The 24,708-nt window shown below is 35.8% G+C and overlaps 1 protein-coding gene across 16 annotated transcripts in view; it reads left to right on the top strand.

The window, feature by feature from the left end:
• The window catches only part of ATP2B1 (ATPase plasma membrane Ca2+ transporting 1), a gene marked incomplete at both ends in the record, with an annotated part of 71,840 nt that extends 48,735 nt beyond the window's left edge, over positions 1-23,105 (top strand). For 9 of the 16 annotated variants that reach the window (XM_079714291.1, XM_079714301.1, XM_079714292.1 and 6 more), the window contains 8 exons: positions 523-610; positions 1,207-1,313; positions 8,319-8,510; positions 8,741-8,954; positions 9,420-9,631; positions 11,008-11,115; positions 12,939-13,121; positions 22,794-23,105. In XM_079714291.1, the coding sequence (XP_079570417.1) occupies positions 523-610; positions 1,207-1,313; positions 8,319-8,510; positions 8,741-8,954; positions 9,420-9,631; positions 11,008-11,115; positions 12,939-13,121; positions 22,794-23,105 (1,416 nt within the window). Of the gene's footprint in view, positions 1-522; positions 611-1,206; positions 1,314-8,318; positions 8,511-8,740; positions 8,955-9,419; positions 9,632-11,007; positions 11,116-12,938; positions 13,122-13,508; positions 13,663-22,793 lie in introns of all 16 variants that reach the window. The other 7 variants (XM_079714293.1, XM_079714299.1, XM_079714288.1 and 4 more) reach the window with 5 other exon arrangements.
• Positions 23,106-24,708: the final 1,603 nt, after the last annotated feature.

Here is a 24,708-nt window from a genome sequence, read left to right as displayed (position 1 = left end):
CTCACCCCAAGAAGCAAAACAGTAGCATTTTAGGAAATAAAGGGGACAAGTGATAAAGAAATTTGCCCTAAAGGGAGTGAGCGCTTCATTTTTTCAGTCTGGGCCCAAGAAGTACAATATGTGTAAGCGAGTAATGGGAGATGAGTTTGGAAAGCTTGCCATGGAACATATTTTAGGGGACCCCAAACCCTGCACTACTTACGCTGAGGAGTTTCCATTTTCATAGGCAGTGGGGAGATGGTTAGAATTTGATCTTGTAATGATATATATAACAGCGGTTCTGCATTAGAGTGACTAGAGAGCTCTTCAAAATGCTGATTACTAGGCCCCACCTCAGAGTGTCTAATAAGATAGGCCTTGGGTCTCGCTCAGCAATTTCTGTTTCTAACAAGTTCTCAGGAGTTGCTGATGCCACTGGTCTGTCCACCACACTTTGAGAACCACTGATACAAATGCTAGGTCGCTAACTTGGAATTAGAAAACTAGGCTTGGGCACATTTTAACTTTGACAAAAATTTATAGATTGAGCAAGAGCGGATAGACAAGATTTGGCCAAAGCTTCGAGTGCTTGCAAGGTCATCTCCTACTGACAAACATACACTGGTTAAAGGTGAGTAGATTTTACAGTTACTCCGCAATTTCTTAATAGAGAAATGCGTTCTGCTTCCTAAAATAGTAATAGATACTGAATATTAGATTGAATCGTGGATATCATCTTCTCCAATAAAATCTAAATACATTTCCTTTTGATACCTTAGGTGAATTGTGTTTATCTTCAGTGATTAAAACAGGATATAATTCCTAATACAACAATTTCTGTAGTTGTTCCTTGCCCAACATCTCAGCAGTTTCCATTTCTCTGTGTTTAATTATTTATTTTTAACTTTTTCTTTTTTTTTTTTTTTTGCGGTACGCGGGCCTCTCACTGTTGTGGCCTCTCCCGTTGCGGAGCACAGGCTCCAGATGCACAGGCTCAGCGGCCATGGCTCACGGCCTAGCTGCTCCGCGGCATGTGGGATCTTCCCAGACCGGGGCACGAACCCGTGTCCCCTGCATCGGCAGGTGGACTCTCAACCACTGCGCCACCAGGGAAGCCCCTATTTTTAACTTTGAGTCTGTAAAACTGGCTAGCTAGCATATTCTGCAGAATCACTTTATTAATTAAACAGGTTGTTTTTACAGCATAAATACTTACTTTTATTTCAGGTATAATTGACAGCACTGTCTCAGAACAACGCCAGGTTGTAGCTGTAACTGGTGATGGTACAAATGATGGCCCAGCATTAAAGAAAGCTGATGTTGGATTTGCAATGGTAGGAACTTAACATAATTCAAATATTCAGGTGTAATTTACTGGTTGGGTTTTCTGTTTGTTTGGTTTGTTTGTTTGTTACTAAATTACTGTTGATTTTAAACACTGTCCCTCGAGTAGCTTGAGGGATAATATGTAAGCCTATATTGGTTTATAGGTCTAATTAGTTTATATAATACCTTTATTTGATGCTGGAAGATGACGTGACTTCTTTTGAACAGTTATAATATCATACATTTACCTTGTACTCTGTAAAATATATAAATGTCTGTCATCTCATCTAAACCTTACAGCAGTCCTCTTAAATAGGAGACAGGCTTAGAACAGTTATATGTATTTAAATTAAGAATATGATTAAGAATCTTCCACTCAACTGAAAATGTCTTAAGAGTAACTTTTTAGTAATCATTTCATGTATAATAGATGTAATCTTTTTTTTTGTAATCTTTTTTGACTGAAAAAAAGATCTACTGTACCCCACCCAAGTTCTCAATTTATATTTGATTATTAAAAGTGCTAGGAAATTTTAGCATTTCATTATTATTTTCTTTATACTGTAGCCATAATACTGATGAAGTGTTTACTATAAAATAGGTATCATAAAATACATATGCTACATAAATGTTTAATGATTGAAATTAGATTGTTATATCTTTGAATCCAGTCCTTCTAATTTTTCAGTGTTGGAATGAATCTTTGTACTTTCAGTGCCATAGAAAATTTAAGTATTTCATTTAATTTTAATTTGATTTATTTCATTTTTGGAAAATACAGGTTCATAATCACAATTCTCAAATCCAAAAATCTGAAAACTGAAATTTTTTTTCCTAAATTTGCAGCAGAATCATTTGATTGCAAAAAATATTCTGAATGATATGAGGATGTTATTTGTCCCACTTAATATGAACATTCGTAGTCATTGTAGAGATATTAATGTGTTTTTATGGGATGCTAACCCTATCTGGGAGAATTTGTGATAGAAGGTATGTGCCTCATTATCTTTCTAAAGCATGAGAGACTTTGAATTCTGAAACACAGTGTGCCCTCAAGTGTTTCAGAAAGGAGAATATTTATGTGTACCAATGTTTATTTGCATAATTTGTCCCCCTGGTATTTTGCTGCTAAAATAGGGGTTTAGCAGAACCACCACCATGGTAGCTGCCTTTTAACAGGAGTGAGGGAGATGGAAGAAGGAAATGATATGGGTAAAGTACTCTCAACCAATAGCTGTGAACCCAAAGATTTCCACCCTGCCCTATCCCAAACTTATTATGGTAAGCAGTGCATTGGTGTGAACTTCTGAAGAGCTGGGAGAAGAAGCTGAAGGGATAAGGAATATTTAAGGGCTTTTCCTTTGGCTGTAAGCAAAACAGGATCATTCATTTTAGAAACACGGGATCACTCATTGCTGCTCTTGAGCATTTGGCAGGATTCTTACTTCTGCTTTCATCTGGACAGCTGACCAGGAAGGTATTTATATACAATGCATTTTAATATTTAAAAAACAAAAACAAAAACTTACTTCCTAAAACTTAGGTGTTTAAGGCAGATGCTAAGGGCTTTAAATAAATGCAGGTAAATATAGTAATTCAAACAAAAACACAGTACAGCAGCTGCTCTGTTTGATTTTTAAGCCTTGAAAGTTTTAGGTACATTTTACCACTTTTTTTTTTTAAAGGTAACGTCAAAAAAAAAATCTAAATTTATTTTAAATGCACAGAGAAAAAATAAGTGCATAGTGGCTTGGACTTGAAAGCACTCTTGCTCAAGCTTGAATTTACTTTGTATATTTGTTCAGTTCTTCAATTTCATATTTTAAAACTGAAAGACGAAATTATGTGTCTTGGACTTTTATTAGATACCCACAAGAAATTACGTGTGTGTGTGTGTGTGTGTGTGTGTGTGTGTGTGAGAGAGAGAGATGAAGTGTCTCTTTTTTTTAATTATTTATTTTATTTTATTTATTTTTGTCTGTGTTGGGTCTTCATTGCTGTCCGCGGGCTTTCTCTAGTTGCAGCAAGTGGGGGGTTACTCTTTGATGTGGTGTGCGTGCTTCTCACTGCGGTGGATTCTCTTGTTGCGGAGCACAGCCTCTATGCACGTGGGCTTCAGTAGTTGTGGCTCACGAGCTCAGTAGTTGTGGCTCGTGGGCTCTAGAGCATAGGCTCAGTAGTTGTGGCGCACAGGCTTAGTTGCTCCGCAGCATGTGGGATCTTCCCGGACCAGGGCTCGAACCCGTGTCCCCTGCATTGGCAGGCGGATTCTTAACCACTGCGCCACTAGGGAAGCCCAAAAAATTGCTATTGATTAGTTCTTTTTAAACCTGTCTCTTATTTTTCAGGCAGAAATAGCATTTTAAAACACTGCATTCTCTGTCTCTCTCTTTATATATATAGGTGTGTGTATGTATGTATACACACATATACACTTACATTTAGTAAATTCAACATTAAGATAAAATTTACAACAGTAAATTAAAAGGACTCTAATGTGAGTACATTGCAAAGAGGCCTGGCATTTTCCCCTGTTTAGCTACTCCTTTCAGAATTCCTTTAGATAGCAAGCTTCCATGCTGTGTTTAAAATATGATTACATTATTTTTAAAATTATATTGCATTATTCTTACCAAAATTCAGTTAACCACACATGTACAGATATTTCTGTCATCATAGACTGAATGCCATGATGTACTTCTGTAACCAAATATGCATCTGTGGTAGTAAAATCTTCGCTAAGGTAATTAAAATATCTTCATTTAATTTAAAGTGTTTCTAGACTTTGGGTTAATAATAATTTGTTTCTCCTCCAAACATTAAGAAGCTGTTTTCAATATTCTGGTCCAGAAACATTACAGGTGAGTAGTTGCTGCCTCCTAAAGGTTCAGCACAGAAGGAAGTAAATCACTGAAGCACGGTGGCAGCCAGTGAAGAACTAAACACTGCACAGGGAGTGCCTCAAGGAAGAAGTCCTTGACTCTGCCTGTAGAGACTTGGGAAAGTTTTCTGAAAGAGGTGCCATTTGAATGGAGAGAGGGAGAAAACTACTGCTAAGAGACCCTCCGAGAATTACAAGTAGTTTAACTTCACTAGAAGAGGGTGTGGTGTTGGTGGGTACTGGAATGTGACGATCAGAAGGGCCTTGAATATGAAGATGAGGAATTTGTTCTTGTATCCTGTAGATCAGCACTTCCCAAGCAGACTTCTGATGCAGTAAAACAAATTTGGAGACTCACAATGCATGCTAGCATACAGCTCTAAGAAGCTTATAAAAAGCTGTTTTAACGTTTTTTGATGGCGAGTTTCCCAAACTTGTTTCACTGTGAAACTAGTTTTTATTTGGACACAATTAACATCTTAAAGTAGCTTTTTAAATTTTGAAAGATTTTGAACAAGGGAGTGTGAGATTTGCATTTGCAAAAGATGGAGGATGATTAGAGGCAAGGAAACCTGTTGGGTTTAGATGTGTTAAATATGTTGCACATTAAAAAAATATACAGGGAATTCCCTGGTATTCCCTGGCGGTCCAGTGGTTAGGACTCCGCGCTTTCACTGCCGAGGGCTCGGGTTCAGTCCCTGGTCAGGGAACTAAGATGCCACAAGCGGCGGCGCAGTGCAGCCGGAAAAAGGAAAAAAAAAAAAAGTAAAGTATACAGATTAGGAGTTAGAGACTAAAATTTTAAATTAAGATTGCTCCTTCATGGAGTATTTTGAGAAAAGCTTGTTTTGGACTTTGTGTTTATCAAAACAATATTGCATAGCATTTAATAAGTCAAACAGTTCTATAAGACTTAATAACTGTGTCCCCTACCACATATCATTTCTTCCAGCTAATTTTTGACTAAAGGAAACCAGTTATTTTCCCTGTTTGTTTTCCTTAGTTGTTTGCCTCCATGTATCTAAATGGCATGATTACAAGGGTTTTAAATTTTTTTTGTATTTTTTAATTAATCTTTATTGGAGTATAGTTGCTTTACAATGTTGTGTTAGTTTCTACTGTACAACAAAGTGAATCAGCTATATGTATACATATATCCACTCTTTTTTGGATTTCCTTCCCATTTAGGTCACCACAGAGCACTGAGTAGAGTTCCCTGTGCTATACAGTAGGTTCTCACTAGTTATCTATTTTATACATAGTATCAATAGTGTATATATGTCAATCCCAATCTCCCAATTCATAGTTTTTTAAATTTTTTTAATATAAAGCATTTGTTAATGACTCTTCATTAAGAAAGATAAGGATTTAGCACTTTCACAGGCACACACACACAGACACCTGTATGCATTCACGCACACTTCCTATCCTGTTATTCTTCCATCAGAGTTAGAGTTCAGTCAATATACCGTCCTTATTGTGATTAGAAATGCTGTTCCAAGCTGAGCCATGTGGTCTGTTAAAATTACTTTTACTTCCTTGCACAACTTTTTGTATTCCCTATACATTTTTTTCAATTCACTTTTTAATCTTTATAAATTATTTATCTATTTATTTTCTTAGTTTTTTATGTACTTAATACTAATTCATCGCCAAATTCTCCTTTCATTACATCAGAGACATCAGGCACTTTTACCAGTTTTGCCTTCTTAGAGCTACCTCTCCCAGATCTTCTGATGTGCTTCAATCTGGACTGTTTGCTAAGCCTGCTACACAGCTGTCTCTTCTTTCTCCATACCTAAGAATTTCCTTTTCCTCTCTCTTATGTTGGATTTTGAATTTCCTGAATTTGATGCCAATGTCTTTTGTGGTTTACGCTCTCATGTAGTAAAGCCATCTCCCCCAATAGATCCCTGAGAAAAAGGGTTCATGAGAGTTAAACTTTTTCATAACTTTTATGACTGAAATCTCTATTCTCTCCTCAAAGAATCCTCCTTGATACTTAGTCGGACTTGGTATAAAACTCTAGGTGGACAATGATTTTCACTCAGAATTTTGAATTTGTACCTCCATCGTTACTACATACCATGTTGAACTTTGAACCTCCTTCTCCCCCACCCCCACCACATACACTTTTGGGAGGAATATAAGTCTTTCCTTTGTTCTCAGTCCTCTGAAATGTTGTGATGGTTTGTCTTAGGGCAACTTTTTACTATGAAAACTGATTTTCTTCAATTTTGTGAAATTTTCTTATACTCGTCTTATGTCTTCTCCAGTGTCTCTTCTTTGTGGAATAGTCCCCTCTGATTTTTGAACCTCTTGGACTTACCTTATTATCTTGTCTCTTTTTTCCTGTCTACCATACCTTTGTCATCTTGCAGGAATATTTCCTCAACTTCTGTTGTTTTTTCATTTCTGTGATCATATATTTAATTTCCTAGGGTTGTTTTTGATCTCTGAGTTCTTGTTCTTGTTTCATTGCTGACCTTTTGCCTTTCTAAGGATTTGATTTTTTTAATAAAAATCAGCTTTTATCTCTGTGTAGTGTTTGTGTCTCCATATGCCTTTTGGTTTAGTCTCTGTCTTTCAGGTTAGTGCTTTCTTCAGAGGTCAAAGTGATGCTTGGTTGTCTCTGCATATTTTACCAGTAGAAAGCTGAAAAGCTGGAAAGCCTTAGGCCTCTAAGTGGGATTTATCGACCAGAAGCTTCCCAGTAAAGTGATCTGGCTTGGCCATTTCACTTCCTTAGGGTACCTTGAATTTTCAGTATTTTTAGGTCTCTTCTCCTATGATGGTCAGATTTTCAGGAAAGAATTTTCAGATGTGCTACCTAGAGGGCAATCCTGAATACTGGTATTCTGGGAATCAAGTAGAAAAAAGAAGGGTATTGGTCTCTACATTCATTAAACAGAGTTACTCTTAACCCCTTTTTTTCAATATAGCACCTCCTATACTCAGCAGCACTTGGTATCGTTCAGTCTAAACGTTCCCTGTTATACCCTCTCTAGTTAATTAGCAGGCAGTCTTCTGCCAGGTTAGAGGGAGTGGCAAAATTCCTGGTTGTACGGATGTGGGAAGGGACTCTGAGGCTCTAGCTGCCTTTTCTTTTAATTTTGTTATTAAAATACAACACACATAGAGAAAAGTGTCTATGTCATAAGTAAACACTGAATAGATTATCACAAGTAAACAGACCTGTTCTATGCAAGGCAAGAAATAGAATATGACCTATGCCCCCAGATGCCTCAACCACAGTCCCTTCTAATTACTGCCATCTCTCTCTGCAGAGATAACCAGTATTCTGAAGATTCCTTTTGTCTGTTTTTGAACTTCGTACATAAGAATCATATATCATGTATTATTCTGAGTCCATCTTCCTTTATTCATCATTTTTCATGTGAGATTCATCTGTGTTATTGTACATAGCTGTAGTTCACTCATTTTTATCAATCCACAACTTATTAATCCATCCCATTCCACTGTTGAGGGACATTGTTATTCTTAGTTTGGGCCCTCTAAGTACTGCTTCAGTGTCTTCGGTAGACTTTTAAGAATCCTCCTGTTCTTATTCGCGCCTTCACCCCTACCTCCATTGCTGCCTGGTGCTGCCGAGTCCTGAGCCTTACATAGGAGAGTCCTGTAGTGCAGAACGGCTGCTATTCTGCTCTCCTACTGTTGATGGAGGATTCAGCTTTCTGGGGTCTGCTGAGTTTCTTCCTACTTGGTTATCTGCTTTCCAGCCTCTTAAGATGCTTTTGCAGTGTCTCTTTCCCCACTTTTTGACTTTGTGAGTTCTTATTTTTTAATTAAAAAAAAATCTTTTAGTGTGACTTTTGGAAGGAACTTGGGTAGTGCCTGTGTCCATTCCTCTTTTTGTTTTTTTAAACTCAATTTGAACATTATTGTCAATGCCTCGTTCATTATGTTCGATTTCTGCTGAGATAGAATGTCTTTCTGAGAGATAGTACAATATCTTAGACTAACTATATTACCCCCTTTTACGGTAAATTTAAGTCAATAATTATTAAGTATAATGGTAAATTTTTGTTTATAAAATATATATTATCTTTTCAAATATTTAAAGATTATATTTTAAACATTCAGTCTAATTCACAGAAATTTTCTTTAATAGGGTATCGCTGGAACTGACGTAGCTAAAGAAGCATCTGATATTATTCTCACAGACGACAACTTTACAAGCATTGTTAAAGCAGTTATGTGGGGACGAAATGTCTATGATAGCATCTCAAAATTCCTTCAGTTCCAGCTTACTGTTAATGTAGTAGCAGTGATTGTTGCTTTCACGGGCGCCTGTATTACTCAAGTAGGTTGACAATTTATTCATTAAAACTTGTTTATTTTAGAGCAAAGATGTGTATAACCTGCCTTTTTAAAGTACTTAACTATTTAAATAAGTTGAAGCTTAGTACTTTATGTTAATTAATATAAAAATGTAATCCTGTTCTGTTAAGTTTTTAAATAGAAACGGCTTCCTGAGAATTGCGGAGTCCCTGAATAGCTGTAAATGTCTATTAAGAAACCTGTCTTTTCTAGGATTCACCGCTTAAGGCTGTGCAGATGCTGTGGGTAAATCTCATAATGGATACGCTCGCTTCCCTGGCTCTGGCAACTGAACCCCCCACTGAGTCTCTCCTGCTTCGGAAACCTTATGGTAGAAATAAGCCTCTCATCTCACGCACAATGATGAAGAATATTTTGGGTCATGCATTCTATCAGCTTGTAGTAGTCTTTACACTCTTGTTTGCTGGTAAGAATTTAATGCCTAATAAAGTTTCATTTGTTTTGTTCCAAGCTAATATCCCAGATGGTTTTAATGCTACAGCTTTTTCAAGAACATAAGTTATTTTCTTTCTGACTCCCCATTTATCTTTAATTTCTTCTGTTTATCGGTGGATCCTTAGGACATTTTGAGAGGCAGTGTGATAGATTGGGGCAGTAGGGGGAGTAAAAAGAGTCCTAATTTCTTGTCCTTGGCTTTACCACTAACTTAAATATGTGATCCTGAACATGTCACCATAGTTTTGGGGGCTTCCGTTTCCTCCTGTATAAAATAAAAGAGGGTTGTACTAGAGAATCCCGGGTCCCTTCCAGCTCTTCCTGTGCTGCCATTTGAGAGCCAAGAAAGGTCTGACTAGGTTTTATTGCATACTTCCTTGAAATGTTAAATTATTTTGTATGATAATTACAAAATGGTAATTTTTCATTCTTTCAGGAGAAAAGTTTTTTGATATTGATAGTGGAAGAAATGCTCCTTTGCATGCTCCTCCATCGGAACATTATACTATTGTTTTTAATACCTTTGTACTGATGCAACTTTTCAACGAAATAAATGCTCGGAAAATTCATGGTGAAAGAAATGTGTTTGAAGGAATCTTTAATAATGCCATCTTCTGCACAATTGTTTTAGGCACATTTGTGGTACAGGTGGGTAATTGTAAAAGATAGTTTCAAATATGATTATTATGTGGAGATCTTAGGTGAGCAGGTGGCTTGTTCCAGAAATTACTTGACTGCAATGTGTGGGCCTTCTGTGTATTGCCTTGATGACATCAAAAGAACTCGAGTGAAAATTTGCCCCATCCTGAAATTCTACATGTGAATGAGTACATTAAACTAATACTACTTTAATTGCACTACTGGTTCTGTGGCTGTGATACTTCACACTCACTGTGATTCTGATTATTCTACATTGTTATTATGAAAACTGTTGTAATTTTTATATTATTTAAGGCCAGTCTTATAGTCAACCACTTTTTAGTCCAGCTAGAGTGATCCCTTAATTGCTTCTAGCAATTGATAGTAGTTGTATTTGTACAGTTGAGTTCATTATTAAAAAATAAAAGGTTTTGAGATGAATATTTTAAAATCCATGTGATTCTGAATGGCCTCATCCAGACTTGGTATGTGCCAGTTTTCCATTTTGTAATATTGTCAAAACAAGGTAGAAGAGGAGTGGGAGAATGGGTGTGAGAAGTGGGGTCGAGATGAAATAGAAAGGACCGAATTTTCCCATTTTTATAAAGGTCATTCTAAGGACAAAACTAAGCATCACTTTACATATGGTAAATTTTATATAATTATATTACTATACCTATGTTTTTATATCATCTTGGATTCTATGGTACTCCTCTGTGTAAATGGTTGTTAATAGCAGAATCTGGAATCAAAGCAGGTAAGTGAATGGTGCATGATCGCACCAGGAAGTCAGTAAACACAGTAAGATTTAAACTTAAAAGGTGAGCTTTGCAACAACAGAATCAAACAGGATGATGCTAGTTTCAAAATGAAGATCTAAGAATTTTGAAGTTTATTCAGTCTCTACCTTGTGTACTGTGGATACCAAAACCAAAACCCTAGACTTAATTATTTCTGTGCAGACTGTTTCTGTTTTAGCTTTCAACTTCTATAAACTTTAGGGGAAGTGTTACTTACTTGTTGTGTAGTTTCTGGAAGTATTTTATTAAAAAAATCATTGTTCATGACACGCTAAAATTTTAGTTTTTACTTACTATTGAAGTTAGGTTTATTTTATCTGTTTTTAATATATGGGGATTGCAAAAATGTAACTGCCTGTCTCTCTATCAAGCAAGTCTGATAAAACTTAGTTCCTCGATTAGGTTGATATACCCAAAACAGTTGATGTAGGGTGTCATTCTTCAGTGCCTTCGTGCTACTCTAAGTGTGGTCTGTGGACCAGCTACTGGTCTGTTCATTACAAGTCCACAATGAGTTAAGGAGCATGGGCCAGAGTATAAGTCAACAACTTCACTAAATAAATTTATTCTTGATTATTCCTCTAGATAATAATTGTGCAGTTTGGTGGAAAACCTTTCAGTTGTTCAGAACTTTCAATAGAACAGTGGCTATGGTCAATATTCCTAGGAATGGGAACGTTACTCTGGGGCCAGGTAAAAAAATCTCATCATTTTTTGTTCAAAACTACAGTGATTTTTAAAAAAAATTTCTAGTGTGTATATTCTTTAATCAGTTCTATAACTTGATTCTAAGTAGTTTTCATTCTGTTTTTTAGAACAAGTTTTACAACTGTTATTAAGCTGATGCATTTATAACTGGTTAGAATGCTAATATCTGTATCTTTAGCTCTATGACCTACTTTTGCATTTTCAGATATAATATTTTAATAAAAATATTATATACTTTAGACTTTTTATCATTTTGTTAGGTAATTTAATAAAAATGTAGCATTGGAAAAATCTTGAGTTTCAGTTGATGTGAAGAATGTTTCTATAAAAATACTGGTATCTGGAAAAATAGGCCACAAAATGACATTTTAGATTATTTGGATCAAATGGCTTCAACGGTGTATGTATAAAATACAATGCCTGAAAAATTAGATATCCTTAATCTTCACTATGGATAGCTGACTTGCAGATATATGTCATTATTTTTTAAAAGATAAGTGGTAATGGTGTGTGTGCTGTTGTGTCATTTTAAATCCATTACCATCACTATAAAACTGATAGAGAATTTGTACCAACATTTTCATAAATGAAAACTAGCCTATGTTATGGTGTGTAGCTGGTGTGAGCTAATTTACTGTCATTTTGCAAGTCAGTCAGACTGAATATTCAGATTGTACTTAACCTTAACTCAGTCTTTATGCACCTTTTATCTCACCTTTTTCTTAATTGTGTTTCTAGGTTCTGAGGTTTCTCTTCTTACTCATTATAAAGACCTCTTTCATTGAGATCTTCTTTTAAGCAGGATCCATACTGGGCCCACAGTTTTTTTTTTTTATTACCGTTCTAGTTACTTTATAATGTTCCCTCGCAGGCAAAACCGAACCCTACAACCTCCCCCAAAATCTGGCTAATTTCAGGAAGAGGAAATTCAGTACAGTGTACACGCCTAACAGGCATCAGTTACTGTCCTTGGTTGACGTCGTCTATTGATTTTAAGTGTGCGATGGTAGAAAGCACTGATTTTGTTGGTCAGGAAACCTAGGGTCTTAGTCACTCCATGAACAAGTCACTTCCAGTGTCTTCTGAACCTGTTTCATCTCTAAAATGAGGTGGTTGGACTAGAAGTTCTCTGAGCAGTTGTGATTCTGACTGCATGCCTGTTTCTCCCAGCTTCTTTAAGGAATGGCTGTGAACACCTATAAGTTAATACATATTGGTATTTTGGTATTTTTTATTGTCTTCTTGGGCATCTGTTCTTGTTTGGTGTCATTCTCAATCAGTATTAATCCAATTTTAAATAGTTGTACTTTATAAAAATAAATACATTCAATAAACAAAAGCTATTTTCAGCTCAGCCTTGAAGATTTTCTGAATTTTGGTATGTTTTTTCTCATTGAATTCTTAAAGCACTAATGAAATGTAAACTTCTTTTGCATCATATAAGATCACCTATTTTCATTTTATTTGAAATAAATATCATTAATATGAGTTTAAGGAAATATGTATATATCAAAGCATGGTTGTATAATTTACTGTCTTGAATGTCCTAAATAAAATATGAAAATGTAATCAGGTTATTTCCATTCAGGAAAACCTTTTAGCCTTCAAACTTAAATCTTTTGTGTAGCTAAGAGAAGGATATTTTTTGTTCTGAGAAAGAAAGCCTCTGATGGACAGGATCTCATTGCTTCATTGGTAAAGATAGTTGGCTATCCTTGCAACTTTCCATACCTTTTTTGTATTAAAGTTGATCGGTTTAATTGTAGTTTGATATGATTTGTTTCTGAGTTCTTTCCCCTGTGTTGTAGCTTATTTCAACAATTCCAACTAGCCGTTTAAAATTCCTAAAAGAAGCTGGTCATGGAACACAAAAGGAAGAAATACCTGAGGAGGAGTTAGCAGAGGATGTGGAAGAGATTGATCACGCTGAGCGGGAGTTACGGCGTGGCCAGATCTTGTGGTTTAGAGGTCTGAACAGAATCCAAACGCAGGTATGGGTCTGGTGGAGAGGTAGGAGAGACGATGGGAGCGGGAGCCGAGGGCTTTCGGGCCTGGGGAGGAGGTTTGAATGTGCTCCTTTGCTTCCTTTCCAGCCTCCCCAACCCACAAAACTTATTCTTTTGAAAAATAGTACTGGTGCCTGGAATGGGTGAAAGTTTTAACTGACCATGAAAGAATGTGTCTATATGCCCCCAAGCTCCTTTTTTCCTAGCTTTTTTTCCCCCCCTTCATCTCCAAATGCTACTCTTGCCTATTTATCTGCTCTGTAAAAAGTGCCTTTTTCTTTACTTTTTATATGTTGATAGATGGAATGGTCCTTTCTCTTGTTCTCTCTCTCTCTTGCTGAGCAAGCTGTCACAATCTCTGATTCCTTGCAGATGGATGTAGTGAATGCTTTCCAGAGTGGAAGTTCCATTCAGGGGGCTCTAAGGCGGCAACCCTCCATCGCCAGCCAGCATCATGATGTAACAAATATTTCTACCCCTACACATGTAGTGTTTTCCTCTTCTACTGCTTCTACTACTGTGGGGTGTGAGTGTGTGTTCCTAAGTGCATGAAATTAACATTTCCTACTTCACACACCTAACGTTTCTCATTTTCTCCTTAATGTTTAAATTCATTGTTCAGGCTTTTCATAAAGCTTTCTTTTCGTAAAGTGGATTGAGACCTCAAAGTGTTGTCGTTGTGGTTGTTTTATTTCTTAGAGGGTTAGATAACAGGTGGAACAATTGCAACCAAAGATCAGACATGAAATCTGTGAGCTTGTCTCTATGCTAACTCTGATAGTTAATATGGGGAATAAAATTGTAGCTTAGAATTTGTGAAACGACTATAAATTTTTGAGTATATGCCTTTAAACATGTTCCATAATGCATGATTCCCAAAAGCATGTGATTTGAAACTGATCTAACAGAACCAAGAAATTGCATTTTTAAAGCTAAAAATGAACTTAAGCATTCTGACTTGTATCTTGTTCAGTTTGTAAAGTAAGTTAGTACCCTGAGGAAAAGTTCTGAGCATATAGCCAGGTGTTTGCCTTCTTAGCTTGGACTTTGTGGCCTTGCTGTGAATTTTTAATTTATTTTGTTTTGTTTTGAGAGTGCATCCCTGTATAAGCTTCAAAGTTCTTTGGTATTTATGTGGGTTTTTTTCATTTATATAATCAATTTAATTTAGAATTGCTTCCTAGATAAGAAAATGTTCTATTAAGTTTTCCAAAGAAGTAGGGAAATTGCGTTTCTTTTAATTTTTTTTCAGGTTTTTTTTTTAAGTTTATTCATTTCTCACACCACTGCCCACCTCCCACCTCTTACAGCAACCAATTTGTTTTTTGTATCTATGAGCTTGGTTTGGGTTTCATTTTTTTTAGATTCCACATATAAGAGAGATCATACGGTATTTGTCTTTCTCTGTCTGACTTATTTCACTCAGGATAATGCCTACAGGGTTCATCTGTGTTTTCACAAATATCAAGATTTCCTTTTTTATGGTTAAATAATGTTCCTCTGTGTGTGTGTGTGTGTGTGTGTGTGTGTGTGTGTGTGTGTGTACACCATATGTATCCATTCATCAGTGGACACTTAGGTTATTTCTGTTTCATTCTATCAGATGTGAGGTAATATCTCATTGTGGGTTTCGATTTGCATTTCCCTGATGATTAGTGATATTGAGCATCTTTTCATGTACCTATTGGCCATTTGTAGATAGTTTTTGGAAAAATGTCTGTTTGGATCTTTTGACCATATTTTAATTGGATTGTTTGGTTTTCTTGCTATCAAGTTGTACAGGTTTTTTGTATATTTTGGATATTGGCCCTATATCAGATATATGATTTGCTAATATTTTCTCCCATTCTGTAGGTTGCCTTTTCATTTTGTTCATAGTTTTCTCTAATGTGTAGAAGCTTTTTAGTTTGATGTAATCCCACTTGTTTAATTTTGCTTTTCTTGCTTTTGGTGTCAGATTCAAAAAATCATCATCACCCTATGTCAAGGAGCTTACTTACCATCTGTGTTTTTTTCTAGGAGTTTTATGGTTTCAGGTCTAATGTTAAAGTCTTTATAATCAATTCTGAGTTCATTTTTGTGTGGTGTGAGATAATAGTGGTACAGTTTCATTCTTTTGCATGTGGCTATCCAATTTTCCTAACACCATCTATTGAAGAGACTGTCTTTCCCCATTGTATATTCTTGACTCCTTTATTGTCAGTTAATTGACCATATATGCATGGCTTTATTTCTAGGGTCTCTGTTCTGTTCCATTGATCTATATGTCCATTTTTATGTAAACTCATACCAGTACCATACAGTTTTAATTACTATATCTTTGTAATATAGTTGAAATCAGGGAGCCTCCAGCTTTGTTCTTATTTCTCAAGATTGCCTTGACTATTTGGGGTCTTTTGTGGTTCCACACAAATTTTAGGATTGTTTGTTCTATTTCTGTGAAAAATGCCACTGGAATTTTGATAGGGATTTCATTGAATCTGTATTGCTTTGGGTAATATGGGCATTTTAACAATATGAATTCTTCCAGGCTGTGAACATGGAGTATCTTTTCATTTATTTGTGTCATCTTTAGTTTCTTTCATTAATGTCTTGTAGTTTTCAATATACAGGTCTTTCACCTCCTTGGTTAAATTTATTCTTAGATATTTTATTATTTTTTTGATACAGTTGTAAATGAGATTGTTTTCTCTTTTTTAAATTTATTTATTTTTGGCTGCATTGGGTCTTCGTTGCTGCGCACGGGCTTTTCTCTAGTTGCAGTGAGCGGGGGCTACTCTTCCTTGCTGTGCACGGGCTTCTTGTTGCGGAGCTTGACCTCTAGGTATGCGGGCTTCAGTTGTTGTGGCACGTGGGCTCAGTAGTTGTGGCTCACAGGCTCTAGAGCGCAGGTTCAGTAGTTGTGGCACACGGGCTTAGTTGCTCCACAGCATGTGGGATCTTCCCAGCCCAGGGCTTGAACCTGTGTCTCCTGCACTGGCAGGCGGGTTCTTAACCACTGTGCCACCAGGGAAGTCCGGGATCGTTTTCTTAATTTCCCTTTCAAATAGGTTATTAGTGTAAAGAAATATAACAGATTTTTGCATATTGATTTTGTATCTTGCAACTTTACTGAATTCGTTTATTAGTTCTGACAGGTTTTTGATGGAGTGTTTAGGGTTTTCTATATATAATATCATCTGCAGACAGTGACAGGTTTATGTCTTCCTTTCCAATTTGGATGCCTTTTGTTTCTTTTTCTTGCCCGATTGCTCTAGTTAAGACTTCCAGTACTATGTTGAATAAAGGTGACAAGAGTGAACATCCTTGTCTTGTTCCTGACCTTAGAGGAAAAGCTTTCATGTTTTCGCTGTTAAGTGTGATGTGAGCTCTGGGTGTGTCCCTTCATTATGTTGAGGTATGTTCCCTCTATACCTGTTTTGTTAAGAGCTTTTATCATAAATGGATGTTGAATTTTGTCAAGTGCTTTTCTGCATCTGTTGAAAGATGATCATGTGATTTATACTGATTAATTATTACAGGTCATAATTTTCATTAATTGACTAGAATGACAGATTTTCTTTCAGGTTTTTAGTAAATGACTTTTAGTAAAAGGTTTTTAGTAAACTCTCCAGAAGTCTTATAACCTATATCGTTCTTACTCTGAATTAGTGTCTTGAGTCCATGGTAGATTCTTAGTATATCAGAGGCATTAAAGATACAAACCCCCCCATTCCTCATGCCTACCCTTGAAGTCAGCTAAGATACCTGATTTGGCCAGAAACCTATCTTTTCCATTTGGTCTTTAGCCAATTAAGGACTAGAGGAACCTTGGGAAGCTGGGGAGGGGATGAATTGAGGGGAGAAAACAATGCTGTTTACGCAGAGCCTATCTGTTCACTCTTTGCTTAAGTAATTTTCATTTGTTATTTTTGACAGTGTTGTAAAACAGGCAGAACAGGAACTATGCCCATTTTATAGGTGTGAAAACTGACTTGAAGTTTAAATGACTTGTCCATGGCTAATAAGCAGAGGCAACATGATGTAGAGCAAAGAGCAGACAAGTGCTGTAAAGACAAACTGACCCTGTAACATTTAGACAGGATGTTAAATTTACATACGTGGACAGATCGGAATCTTCCTTTTAGAAATTACTGTGGCACTACCTACCTGAATGAAATGGTGTATGCAAATTGCCTGGCCTTACTCCTGGGATGGCTGATGTCAGTTGCATGCCTCCCTCCTATGGATTTCACGTTATTCCTGGCTTTCGAGGACATATTACCACTCATCCCTTCATCTCCTACTATTAGTGTTCATTTAGTTGTATTTCATAAACAGTGGAAGGCCTACTATATGCCAAGGCTGCTAGAACCTCCAGATCTTGTCATCTAGTAAGGGAAGCAAACAAGGAGTTGGGGATTTCTACATGGTGATGAAACAGAGAATGTTATAACAGGGTCCTTAACCCACCCTGAGAAGTCAGGAAAAATTACCAAAAGGAAATGATTCCCGAGCTGACCTGACAGAATTTGTCGGTTGAGGAAAGCAGACCTCAACTGACATAGTTTGATACTAAAAGAGTAATGGAATGTAAGGAGTTGATGAGGCTGGAATGGAAAGTAAGCATCTGTTTATATCCCACAAGAAGGAGCCAAACTGAGACTTAATCCCTCCCCTCAAAACTTTAAATCTGAAAAATTTCAAACTGACAGACAAGTTGAAAGATTAATACGTGAATAATCTTCACCTGGATTTACCACTTCCTAATATTTTATGATGTCTGCTTTATCTATATAGTATTAATATATACTTTTTTTGAGCCATTTGAAAGTAAGTAGCAGATACCGTAAATGCCATCTCTAAATACTTCACTTTGTGCTCTCCTATATAATCATACTATATAATCACATCCAAGAAATCTATCTTTGATACCATTTTATCTAATACACAGTCCATATTCAGATTTCTCCAGTTGCCCCCAAAATGTCCTTTATAGCTTTTTTGATCCAGGATCGAAGGAAAGACATTCAATAATGTGTGTTATGACTCTTCAGTCTCCTTTAACCTGGATCCATTTTCTCTACCTTTAAGTTTCGTAACATTGACTTTTTAAAAAAATCTAGGCAAATTGTCTTATACAGTGTCCTGCATTCTGGATTTGGTTGTTTCCTCTTGATTAGCTTTATGTTAAACTTTTTTTGACAAGTTTATCTCCTAGGTGGTATATATTCCATTTATTTTTACTTCAGAAAATTTTAAGTAATTGACTTCTTTCACTTGGAGTGGTATCACATGACCTTAGGTGTATCATATTTATTGTATTTCTCTGTATAATTGTATTCCAGGCTTTATATTAAATATCAAATCAAGCACAAGCTCTGTTTGAAGACATAGCCACCCACACCTGCTTCAGGTGATGTGCTCTGTGCTCTTTTCTGACGCACAACTATATATGAAACCTGTGAGTTGCTGGGCACATGTATTGAGGGTAATGGTGTTAATACATTTAATGAAAGGTGTGAATTCCTCACTGGTTTCCTGCCCTAATATAGAATAATCTTAGAAATATCTGAGTTTGTCAAACTTCTTTGACTTGTTTTTTAACCCTCTTTTTTTTAGTGAAGTATAGTTAATTTACACTGTTGTGTCAACTTCCAGTGTACAGCACAGTGATTCAGTTATACATATGTGTATTCTTTTTCAGATTCTTTTCCGTTTTAGGTTGGTGTAAGATATTGAATAGAGTTCCCTGTGCTATGCAGTAGGTCCTTATGGTTTTCTCTTTTATGTGTAGCTGTGTGTATGCGTTAATCCCAAACTCCTACTTTGTCCCTCCCGCCTCCCCCACTATCCTCAAAGACTCGTCTGGAGTCTTTGCTGTGCTAAATGAAGAAATTATAATCCATGTCAACTTTGTCATATACTAGGCTTGTAACATCTCTGGAGAGGGCATCTTTGTTTCCTCACTTATTAGTCAGATCTTCCAAAAATCTGAAGAGGAAACTTTCTATAGTTTTTCTTTATAAAGTGTATCCTTCTAATATCAGTCTTCACGGTTAGTAAATCCTTTTGCTAAATCAATAGTTACACCTTCCTGGAAAGGAGAAATTGAGAGAAAATTTGGACTTCCAGATAAATGATTGGCAAACCATATCTGGCCTGTTGCCTGTTTTTAATTGGAACATAGCCATGCTCATTCATTTAATTACTGTCTGGTAGTTTTACACTACAAAGGCAGAGTTGAGTAGCTGCATCAGGGACCGTATGGCTCACTAAACCTAAAATATTTGCTGTCTGGCCCTTTACAGAAAATGTTTTCCAACCCTTATTCCAGGTAATTAAAACATTACATATTACACAGGTGAGTCTCACTTTGAGAAAATTTGATATGCAAGTACACAGCTTTGAAAAGCAACCTCGAATTTTATTCCCTGTTGCACAGTATCTTTTACTTTACCATTGAAATTCTTTGTGGTGCACATAATAAAGGTAATGATAAATACAAATTTCAGAAATGGGCAGTCTGTTGTAGAAGGTAAGATATATCAGCTACTGATTAAGTAGCCTCATAGTTTAGAGCCGTCTCCTTACATACAGTGTTTTGGGCAGTGATATTTTCTACTATCAAAAGTTAGGATTATATTTAAGAAAATGGGTGGTTTAGCAGGGTACATGATCTTAACTTGATTTGTTACTTAAAGTTTAATGTAATGCTTACATATTCAGTTTCCTAAAATTACTTTATTGATCATAATAATCATTTCAATTTTTTGTTTGCCGTATGTGCCTCATCATGCCTCTGATTTTTTTCCTCAATAATTTACTGTTTAAAAAATTCTTGACATAGGGATTGTTGAATTTTTCTTAATTCTAATAATTTTAGGAGCTATAGTTTTGTGCATAGTAGGTCTTAATAGCTATTAAAAGAATTGAGTTAAAAGACTAGATAAACAGTTAGGGTTGGATTGTCAAAGATGGGTAATCATTTTCTGCTTAAACTGATTTCTTAGTGGTATTAAAATAGTTTTCTGTCTACCTACAGTATAATGCACACAGTTGGAACTTTTTAATTACTCAGAATTACTACAGTACTGTGAGAATTTTACCTATAGAAGGTAACAGAGATGAGGGCAAATATAAACTAGGTCAGTGTCACGCCTTAGATCGAGAGTGCTTTCTTATTTATGAGTAGAAAGTAAAACAAATCTGGCTCAGTGGCCCCTAGTTAATCTAGATGTTATTGTGTGTGCCTAATGTGAGAACTGTTTATTGAAAATTGTATTGCTTTGCAGCGTTTCTAAGCTGTCCTTGTAATGTGCTGACCTAAATCTTAGGAAGTATCTTAATCTACTGAAGTTAGTTATAAAGCTGATGTCCATATGTTCTCTTCTTTTATTGACTTGAAAGAACCTGGAGTTGGCAGTACAGAAAGCTTGGTTCTAAGACATTCTGGCACTAATTTGTAGTGACCCAGCAAGGCAGCCACCTGTCCTCAGTTGCTCAGTTTCATTATTTGTAAAGTGGTTGAAATAAACTATCTCGAATATCCTTTCAAGCTTCGATGTTCTAGGATAACTTAATACATTTTGTCAGATAGGGAAAAAAATCTTAGCAAAATTGGAAAGCTTCCGTAAAAAGGAATCTAATTTCACTTGCCACAGGTGTGAGTGTAATCGTTTATACAAATATACTAACTGCACTCACCTGCTTATAACTCTTTACGCTGCCCCTCCTAGAGCCTTGCCGACTCCCATATCTCTAACTTAAACCCATACCTTTCTTCTGAGCTCCGGATATTTTCACTTGGATGTTCTGCAGCTCCCCAAATTTAACATGTTTCAAAAATTGATTTTTATTTTCCCCTTGATTCTTCATTACTCCCCTCTACCCAGACTGGTCAAAATAAAACATCTCAACTGCTTCTCTAGCTCCATTAGCAATACCAGCAACCAAGTCAAATAAGCGACAACTTTAGAGTCATCTTGAGCAGCTCTCATCACTCACCAGACTTGCTGGCTGGTCCTCCAGTTTGTATTCTCTATGCCTACTGGCCACTGACAGCAGTGAACATAGGAGTGCAGGAATCGCTCCAAGATCTTGATTTCAATTCCTTTGGATAAATTCTTAGAAGTGGGGATCTGGAATAGTCAGACTCATACAAGCAGAGTAGAATGATGAATACCAGGGCCTAGAGGGAGGGGGAATTGGGAGATGTTGGTCAAAGGGTACAACGTTTCAGTTATACAAGATGAATAAGTCTGGAGATCTAACGTATAGCATGGTGACTACAGGTAACAATACTATACTGTATTGTATACTTGAAATTTGCTAGGAGGGTACAATCCCAAGTGTTCTCGACACACACAAATGATAACTGTGTGAGGTAGTGGATATGTTAATTAACTTGATTGTAATGATTATTTCATAGTGTAGATGTATATCAAATAGTCTTGTATACCTTAAATATATACAGTAAAAAGTGGGCATAAACTGCTACATTTTCAAAAAAATAAATTCAAATATCCCTGTGAAGAAATTAATTTTTTCAATGCCATTGTCTTAGGAGGTGAATTTAGTGACTTATGAGATGACTTTAGTGATCTTTTTTTTGGAATATCAGTATCAGTTACTTCTGTTAACTATGAGTAAATGATGTCTTCATTGCTAAACAGGATTCATTAGAAAGCAAAGGCAAACATTATTTGAATTGATGTATACTAGATGCTCAACTATTTGGATTTTGTCTTTTTTTTTTTTAACTCTTTATGACACTGGGTTAATGAGACCTAACGTCAGTATGTGCAGGAATGTATTTGAGTCAATTATTCATTAACCTCTCTTCATCCATACAGCAGACTTCTGAGAAGGAAGGTGAATTGTTGAGCTATATGTTTAAGGGTGAAAATGCTAGAAGACTTTGTGTCTTCTCCTGGGGAAATTTTTCACAGAAGGATCCCAGAGGGCTTTTTGTTTTGTTTTAAATCTGTTCTTTCCGATGAAGTTTAGTATGTAAATTTATTTGTTTTATTATTATAGAGAAAAACACTAACACTTGACTGACAAATGGCATATACTCAAATATTTATAGCTGTTTAATGGCATTTTATAGATATTTATTTGGGTTTTGTCTTTTTATTTTTTAATTAAGGGCGTAGTGGGGTAGATGTGAGTTCATTGTGACATTCAGCTTATATTTGCTTGGCTTTTTCATAGTCGGTGACACCCTAATTCCTAGCATGATTAATAGTAACCCTCTGTGCTTGACTTTGTTTAACTTATTTTGTTTTCAAAAGATAATTTTTTTCATTTAAAAAAATTAGCTAAAGCTGTGTATGGTTAATTTTATGTTTGTTTTCTGTTTGATTTTGTTTGTTTTTTTTTAGGGAAAAAATCCTATAAAATGGCTATTCAACTCTTAGCCAGTGACAATGAGATTTTCTTAGTATTACTTTGAATTCTACACCTCTTAATTCTTAGAGTATGTGGTTTTGTTGGTCTGTAGTGTCCTACTAAAATATTCATTTTTTTTTACAGTGTATTGCAAGTTCCACTGCATTACATGCAAATATGATTCACTCATACCTAGCTGTTTGTGGATTCAAACTCATAAATGAACCATTTTTAAATTAAGCTAATGGCGTACTGATATCTTTCTGTGTTTTCTGATGTTTACAGATTCGAGTGGTGAATGCATTTCGTAGTTCTTTATATGAAGGGTTAGAAAAACCGGAATCAAGAAGTTCAATTCACAACTTTATGACACATCCTGAGTTTAGGATAGAAGATTCAGAGCCTCATATCCCCCTTATTGATGACACTGATGCTGAAGATGATGCTCCTACAAAACGTAACTCCAGTCCTCCACCCTCTCCCAACAAAAATAACAATGCTGTTGACAGCGGGATTTACCTTACAATAGAAATGAACAAGTCTGCTACCTCTTCATCCCCAGGAAGCCCACTACATAGTTTGGAAACATCACTCTGATTGTAAGCTGAATGTTAACACACTAGCTGCATTGTAAAGAAACAAATTGAAACTGGGTCTTTTCACATATTGTGACGGACAAGATAGTATTCTTGTCTTTGGACTTCAACAGAAGACACACTTGTACGAATGTAGATTTATTTTTTTAAAAAAAAAAAAAGCAAAGCTTTCTGCCAGACTGAGGGTGCTTTTTGGGGGGTGGGAGAAATGAACTGACAGAAACAGTAACTCAGCTTAAGTTGACCTGTGGATCATCAGTAGAACCTAAGAATGGTCCTGAACAGTGTATTAGCAAAGCTTTGGTTTATCTCGATCCTTGATGGGAGAGAGGGAGAGGAGTAAAGCTGGGCAAGCAAGCAGAGAGCCCTGGATCATTGAATTGATGCTTTAATTTCTGCTGTTGGCTGTTAATAATTTGGATTATTTATGTTTATAAATGATACAGATCTGTTTACAAGGTTTGTAGATACTTTTTTTGTTCCTGTTCATAGATGGGAAGCTTCCTTATAACTGATGCAGAGAAAAATTAGTCCTTCAAATACTGCTGTATTTTCAGGAAAAAAAAAAGGGGGGGGGGGTGTTTCTATTGAAACTGTACTAAATTTTTGCCTACAATTTACCTTGTTAAATATTGTAGATAAATTGCTAATACTAATAGCCAAATAGATAACACTAATGCTTTGTTTAAAAAAACAACAAAAAACAAACAAAACAAAACAAAAAAACATGAGCAGTGGTGTTCTAATGAAGTTATGGCATCTGTCCTAATTAGTTTCTTAAATACATTTACTACTTAATGGTTTTGAAACAACTGTTTAATTTTTAAAAATTTTGGAAACTTGCTAATAACCTTTGTTCAGAATTTAGTAGATTGTTTAATGCAGGACATCAACTACATAATGAAAGATGCTTGAAATGCTTTTGTTATTTCAGGCAAATCAAATTAAATCAAACTATCAAACTACAAGAGAACTTTAGTCCTTTTTGTTTTTGTCTAAACATGTTAGTTCAGTGATGTCTTGGTGAACTGTGAGTGAACTGTATTGATTTTTCTAATAAATCCTTAGAAACCTTCATACAGCATGAGGGCTGTTGGCATTTTGAAAAAGGTTAATAAGTAGAAGCATACATGTTTTCCTTTTGTTTTTGAAACTTGTTTGTAAACATAAATAAATATGCCCTTTTATTAAATAAATACACAGCGATGTTTTTTTAAAAAGAAATTTCAGCTTCTTTACTCAATTCTACATATATGGTGCATCGGTCTGTTCTCTTTAACCACAATTGGAATAAATTTCAAGATGGTAACAGCCCCATGAAGTACCCCCTTTAATTCCTTGGTGGCAGTCTAACAGAACCAAATTAAGGAAATCATTGCAGTTTGACATGTTCTCCATAGAGTTTAGTTTGCCTAAAATAGTCTCACAGTTTAAAAAAAATAATGACCACCATTGTCTTTGATACATTTGTTTTCATTCTTAAGTGGCCAAATAACAAATTAGGTAAAATGAGATTATGTGAAGAGGTGGGAAAGATCCTAAAAATATACATATTTAGATGTAATAATTAACCATATGCTGGAATGCCCATCTCTAAGCCAGCT

Source organism: Hyperoodon ampullatus (assembly GCF_949752795.1).
Source record: "Hyperoodon ampullatus genome assembly, chromosome: 11".
NCBI lineage: Eukaryota > Metazoa > Chordata > Mammalia > Artiodactyla > Ziphiidae > Hyperoodon > Hyperoodon ampullatus.
Note: the sequence above shows the minus strand (reverse complement) of the source record. Positions and strands in the feature narration are given on the sequence as shown.